The sequence below is a fragment of the Dasypus novemcinctus genome, chromosome 11, assembly GCF_030445035.2.
Source record: "Dasypus novemcinctus isolate mDasNov1 chromosome 11, mDasNov1.1.hap2, whole genome shotgun sequence".
NCBI lineage: Eukaryota > Metazoa > Chordata > Mammalia > Cingulata > Dasypodidae > Dasypus > Dasypus novemcinctus.
The window spans coordinates 90755697-90762933 of NC_080683.1; the positions used below are offsets into that span (position 1 = coordinate 90755697).

The 7237-nt window shown below is 48.0% G+C and overlaps 1 protein-coding gene across 1 annotated transcript; it reads left to right on the forward strand.

The window, feature by feature from the left end:
- Positions 1–440: 440 nt before the first annotated feature.
- Positions 441–6451, forward strand: MARCKS (myristoylated alanine rich protein kinase C substrate). The gene is made up of 2 exons (XM_004449485.5): positions 441–967; positions 2698–6451. Exons 1-2 carry the CDS (start codon positions 866–868, stop codon positions 3601–3603), a joined length of 1008 nt encoding a protein of 335 aa, XP_004449542.1. The 5' UTR covers positions 441–865; the 3' UTR covers positions 3604–6451.
- Positions 6452–7237: the final 786 nt, after the last annotated feature.

The window sequence follows — 7237 nt, forward strand, 5'->3', positions numbered from 1 at the left end:
CTGCAAACACACAAATCCCAACCATTGTCTTTAACACTCGCGCGCGCGCGCACACACGTACACACACAAACACACGGGGAAAATGGGGGAAGGGAGGGAGGGGAGCGAGACAGACGCGGATACACACCGACTAGAGTCACTGTGAGTCAAGTTAACGCTTTCTCCGCCCCCTTCCACAAGTGACCCCCCCCCCTTCCCGGGTTAATTAATTCCAAACAAAGCAAGACAATCAAGGGATGCATTATTATTTGCAAGAAGACGGAGGCGAGAGGCATGCATTTTTTAATTGATTTATTTATTTGGAAGACGTTAATTCTCGGTCTGAAGCTGATTTTCAAACCGTTTGCAAAGCGCGGCTCCATTGTTCGCCGGGCGCGCAGGCCCCGCCCCCTGCTTTGTGTGCGAAGCGCCGATTGGCCGGCGCGCGCGGGGGCCGCGTCAGCGTCCGCGAGCCCATTCATCTGTGCACTTGGGCGTTGGACCCCGCATCTTATTAGCAACCAGGGAGATTTCTCCATTTTCCTCTTGTCTACAGTGCGGCTACAAATCTGGGATTTTTTTATTACTTTTTTTTAAAACTATACTTGGGCTCCTTTTTTTGTGCTCGACTTTTCCACCCTTTTTCCCTCCCTCCTGCGCTGCTGCTTTTTGATCTCTTCGACTAAAATTTTTTTATCCGGAGTGTATTTAATCGGTTCTGCTCTGTCCTCTTCACCACCCCCACTCCCCCCTCCCTCCGGTGTGTGTGCTGCTGCTGCCGCCGTTGCTGCTGCCGCCGCTGCTGCTCACCCCGTCGTTACACAGACCCGAGGTTCTTTGTTTCCCCTCTTTGGATCTGTTGAGTTTCTTTGTTGAAGAAGCCAGCATGGGTGCCCAGTTCTCCAAGACCGCTGCGAAGGGAGAAGCCGCCGCGGAGAGGCCCGGGGAGGCAGCTGTGGCCTCATCGCCTTCCAAAGCGAATGGGCAGGTAAATTCTACCTGTGGTTCTGGTCGTTTCTTTGGTGTCTTTCTCTAGTCTGGACGCTGTCCCTTCCCTTCTGGTCGCGCCCGAGGCACATTCTGTGGAGAGGAGCGTGGCCGCATTCTAGTCTGAAAGTTGAATGGAAAGCGATAGCCTAAATTGTCAATTTCTCACCGGAGGGGTCTCCCCCCACCCCCCAAGGAGTGATTCCCGGAGGATCCTGAAGATTTTCGAGTCGACGGGAGGAAAGGGATGATAAATTCTACTAAAATGGCGTGGTTTGGAGCTTGGCAGAACGTGACTAGTTAGGTTCACACCCCCCACCCCCCAAGCCTCCCGCCAGGTTGCGTCTGTGTTTGGGGACACAATGGTGTTTGGGTGGCTCTCGTGTTCTTGTCGAGCCCAGGTCGCCTTCGAGATTTCCGAACTGGTGTGATTGTGAATGTGGGTAGGGAAAGGGAAAAGGGGGGTGGGGGGTGCGCAGTGGGGATGGTGGTGGAGAAAGGCGAGAGGAAAAGAGCTCTTATTGTACGACGAGGCGATGTGCCCTGGGTTCTTGGAAAGGTGGCTGGCTAGAGCCGGGGAGAAGCGTTTCGGTACCTTTCGATGGGGCTTTCCCACTGCCCTAAATAGTTATTCGGAGCTTTCTGCGGAATTGCACACCCTTCTGGCTTGCAAATGGTGTCCCTGGGCTGGGCAGACCCGGTGGGTCTTAGAAGAATCTTTCCAGATGGTCGAGAAGAGACAGTGCCTGGGTGTTTCGGTCGGGATTATTCGTGTGCGTGGCGTCTAGACCACCCGCGAGGGGCCGCCCCGGCGCTGCGCGGACCCTGGAGGATGGACACGGTTGGGTGGGCACAAGAGGTCGGCCATGGGTGGCTGCTTCGCAAACACTGGGCACCCACCACGCCTCTTTTCCTAGAGCAGAAGCTGTGTGGCTTCGCCTGCCCTAACCCAACGGTGCGGGAGAGCTCTGCCAAGAGGCTCAGAACCTGTTAAAAATGCCAAATCAGCCGCCGGGGCTTTTCCCGGCTTCGCGGAATCACGGGCAAAGGTGGGCGTGGAAGCAGAAGTGAGACCTCAAATAATGGGTTTCCCCCCTGCCCTGTTTGTTTTAGCCCGGCCGGGAGGCCGGGAAGCCACCTGAGCTTTGTTTGCGTCCTCTCGGCTACGCGATGCGGGCTCGGGGGCGCCGCGGCGGGCAGGCTCCTGGGCTGGGCCGAGCCCGGCTGAGCTGGGCGGGGTGGCGGCGCAGCCCCGCGGCCCCGCCCCTCCTGGCCCGCCCGCGCGCGGCTCGGCGCGGTGGAGGCGCAGCGCCCCCTGCCGGCTCCGGGAGGGCGTGGGGCCTTTGCGCGCGCGCAGCGCTGGCTCTCCAGGGCTGAGCCCCCTGGGAGTTCTTAGTGTTTTGACGAGGCCAAGACTTTAGGCAAGAGAGGGGATGTGTAACCTACGCGCAGACCCCCGGCTCTGCCTCTGTGCCTTCTACCAAAGGACGTTTTTGGTGTTTTGTGTATTATGTGGCTCTTCTTACTGGAGGCCCGTGAGGCGAAAGCAGGCTGAGCTTATCCTTTTCACGTGTAGGGTTCGGCCATTTGAAGTCCTGCAGGCGTTTGGAGAATGATCGGGGTTACTGCTGTGTCTGGGGGACGCCTCCCAACGGCGCTGCCGCATTTATTTATTTGAGGGGTTCTCGTCTGGGCCGCATCAGTGACGCTCCCGCTTTCTCTGCCCCGCAGGAGAACGGCCACGTGAAGGTGAACGGCGACGCCTCGCCCGCGGCCGCCGAGCCGGGCAACAAGGAAGAGCTGCAGGCCAACGGCAGCGCCCCGGCCGCCGACAAGGAGGAGCCCGCGGCCGCCGGCAGCGGGGCTGCGTCGCCCGCTGCGGCCGAAAAAGAGGAGCCGTCGGTGGCCGCCGAGGCTGGGGCCGGCCCCGCGGAGAAGGAGGCCCCCGCGGAGGGCGAGGCCGCCGAGCCCGGGTCGCCCACGGCCGCGGAGGGCGAGGCCGCGTCGGCCGCCTCCTCCACGTCTTCGCCCAAGGCCGAGGACGGAGCCACGCCCTCGCCCAGCAACGAAACCCCGAAAAAAAAAAAGAAGCGGTTTTCCTTCAAGAAGTCTTTCAAGTTGAGCGGCTTCTCCTTCAAGAAGAATAAGAAGGAGGCGGGAGAGGGCGGCGAGGCCGAGGGCGCAGCTGGCGCCTCCGCCGACGGCGGCAAGGACGAGGCCGCCGGGGGCGCCGCCGCCGCCGCCGCCGCCGCCGCCGCCGAGGCGGGAGCGGCCTCCGGGGAGCAGGCGGCGGCGCCGGGCGAGGAGGCGGCCGGGGGTGAGGAGGGGGCGGCGGGCGGCGACCCTCAGGAGGCCAAGGCCGAGGAGGCCGCTGTCGCGCCCGAGAAGCCGCCCTCCAGCGGGGAGCCCAAGGCCGCCGAGGAGCCCCCCAAGGCCGAGGAGAAGGCCGAGGAGCCCGGGGCCAACGCCGCCGCCTGCGAGGCGCCGTCGAGCGCCGGGCCCGGGGCGGCCGCGGAGCAGGAGGCGGCCCCCGCCGAGGAGCCCGCGGCCGCCGCCTCGTCAGCCTGCGCAGCGCCCTCCCAGGAGGCGCAGCCCGAGTGCAGTCCAGAAGCCCCCCCGGCGGAGGCGGCCGAGTAAGAGGGCAAGATTGTTTTGAGATAATCGAAGAACTTTTCTCCCCCCCGTTTGTTTGTTGGAGTGGTGCCAGGTACTGGTTTTGGAGAACTTGTCTACAACCAGGGATTGATTTTAAAGATGTCTTTTTTTTATTTTACTTTTTTTTTTAGCAGCAGCAGTTTTGTTTTGTTTTTTTCCCCGTCCCCACAGATCCCATCTCAGATCATTCTGTTACCACCATTCCAACAGGTCGAGGAGAGCTTAAACACCTTCCTCTGCCTTGTTTCTCTTTTATTTTTTATTTTTTTGCATCAGTATTAATGTTTTTGCATACTTTGCATCTTTATTCAAAAATGTAAACTTTCTTTGTCAATCTATGGACATGCCCATATATGAAGGAGATGGGTGGGTCAAAAAGGGATATCAAATGAAGTGATAGGGGCCACAATGGGGAAACTGAAGTGGTGCATAAAATTGCCAAGATAATGTACCACTAGAAATGATGGTGTAAAGGCTTAGTCTTTTTTTTTTTTTAAAAGAAAAGTTATTACGATGTATTTTGTGAGGCAGGTTTACAACACTACAAGTCTTGACTAAGAAGGAAAAAAACAATACACCAATACCCAGATTTAAAAAAAAAAAATCATAGTTTTAGAAGTTCATTTAAACCATAGGAACTTTTCACTTATCTCATGTTAGCTGTACCAGTCAGTGATTAAGTAGAACTACAAGTTGTATAGGCTTTATTGTTTATTGCTGGTTTATGACCTTAATAAAGTGTAATTATGTATTACCAGCAGGGTGTTTTTAACTGTGACTATTGTATAAAAACAAATCTTGATATCCAGAAGCACATGAAGCTTGCAACTTTCCACCCTGCCCATTTTTGTAAAACTGCAGTCATCTTGGACCTTTTAAACACAAATTTTAAACTCAACCAAGCTGTGATAAGTGGAATGGTTACTGTTTATACTGTGGTATGTTTTTGATTACAGCAGACAATGCTTTCTTTTCCAGTTGTCTTTGAGAATAAAGGAAAAAAAAACCTTTCAGATGCAATGGTTTTGTGTAGCATCTTGTCTATCATGTTTTGTAAATACTGGAGAAGCTTTGACCAATTTGACTTAGAGATGGAATGTAACTTTGCTTACAAAAATTGCTATTAAACTCCTGCTTAAGGTGTTCTAATTTTCTGTGAGCACACTAAAAGCGAAAAATAAATGTGAATAAAATGTACAAATTCGTTGTGTTTCTTTATGTTCTGATAATACTGAGACTTAGAGGTCTTAGGTTAATTTTGAGGAAGATCGTGCATGCCATCAAGAGTACATTATCTTGTGGTTTTTTGATCTGAAGTGTTCAAGCTTTGAATTTCATAATCAGCGGTGTCAGATTATATATAGGAATCTCTTAACATTCCATGTCAAATCTGTTAAATTTATTGTTTTCATTTAAAGATTGAACATATTTTTAGTTGTAGTTATATAGCATGTCAGATTAAACCATTGAAGACAAAATTGGTGTGACCCTAAGACTGTTTCAATGTCTCACTTGAAAGTTTCGTGAAACTATATTTTCTTGTCATGCTGGTCCAAAAACTTAATTTTATACCGAGTGAGAGTCTATTGAATCCAAAACTGCAGGTGGATCATAAAAAGTGGCCAAATGTGTTTCGAAAGTTGATTGTGTAGTACCTGCCACTGTAACTGCATAGATTTCAGCTAATTTCCAAATAATTGCATAGATTATGTGTTATACCTTAGTAAAAACAAGTATACCAAGTAAAGAGGTGATGGTGTTGAATGGAGGACATTGGCAGTTTGGGGGCCTTTAGCATCTTATCCACAGGAAAAGATGCATTTCAGTATAATACTTCTTTATATGATAATCTTTACTAGTTTACCTACTCTGCTCTTCTAACACTCCATTTATAACTGGATTTTTTTCCCACTGGCCTAAACTGAACTGAATTTTCAGATGCATATCAAATACCATTTGAAAAGTGGAAAGAAAATTTGTTAGTATGCACACCTGCTTTGGTAGTTTTGAGGAGCAGTGTGCAGTGTAGGGTTCATGATAAGTCAGTGAACCATATTTATAACAACCAAATACCAAATCTTAAACTTGTTAGAAAACTAGCTTTTTAACGTGCATTTGATTGGAATAATGGATCATAAATAATGGTTCATCACCTCCTTACCAAACACCCGCCTCACAAAATCAAATAATGTCTGGAAGTGTGTGTACTTTAAGGGCTTCTTGACCTTGGATGATATTTGAAAATTAAAAGTCAAATTTGGTAACCAAAGGACTGCTTTATGGGTTTTTCCCACCCTAACTTTTCTTAAATAGATCAATGCCTAGTTCGCCGAGTACAGTGCCTGGTGCATAGTAGGGCTAAGTAAAAGAATGGATTAAAAAAAAAAAAAAACCTGGTAAAGTGAGTAGTCCAAAATACTGTGTAGCAAACTACTATATACTGCTAGGTTCTCTTAACAGCTGGAATTTATTAAGATGCATTATTTTGATTCTAATCACTGCCTAAAACACTGGTATTGTTGGAGTGGTGGGTTTTCTCCAAGTGATTAAGTGAAATTTGACATAAATCTTTTCATCCAAAGTTTTGTACATCACATTGTTTTCTAATGGAAAAATGTTAATATGGCTCTTTTGTATTACTAAAAAATAGCTTTGAGATTAAGGAAAAATAAATAACTCTTGTACAGTTCAGTATCGTCTACTAAATCTGTATTGGCAGTATGTAAATGGCATTTGCTGTGGTTACAAAATACTTCCTCTGGATTCTAATAATCATTTGATCCAATTCCTACTGTTTGTAAAATAAAGTTTTATCAGTTGATATAATCAAGCCTGCTAAAATAGGATTTTTTGTAAATTGTATTTTAAGCGCAAGTTTTAGAAAAATAATTGGAAGTCTTACGTGTTACTGTTAAGCATAATGGTCTTATTTTAATGAATTTAGTGGTTATGCTTGACATTATACTTAGGATGTAAAATTATATCCATTGAAGGTGATTATATGCTTGTAAGTCAATTAGAATTTTTGGTAGAACTTGATATGTATTTGAGAAAAAATGTGATTCACATCTTCCCCGTCATGAATATAAAGTTAATTAAACCCTTGCAATTAAGCTTCAGGATATTGGGGTTGGGGTGCTTTTAGCACTCATATTCTTAGGTAGATCCTTAAATACCCAGGGTGGGGGTGGGTGGGGAGGGAGGGTTTAATATAGCCCTAATCAGCTTTGAAAATTTAAAAATTGGTTAAATAGCAAGACTTGCATTCATTGTGCAAATTGAGCATTTTTTCCTCTCCACTTTCCAGCCATGTGAAAGTGTTTAAAGGAGGGTGCAGCAAACAGGAATTTTAAAATGCTTCCAATCAGCAAGTGTTCCTCTCTGCTGGGATTCAAGTTGGAGTGCTCCTTTAACACCCAACAAAGCTATTCTAAAAATGGAGAATATATACTTTTAAAAGGTTAGGTTTGAGTTTCAACTTTAGGGTTTTCTTTGTGTTTGAAATATTTTTAAAATATTAAATAGCTATATTTAGGTGTAGTTGACTAAAACTGGATGAGATCTTTTTTTCTATTATCTATATCCCAGTAAAACACCAATCACTAATGAATTATAT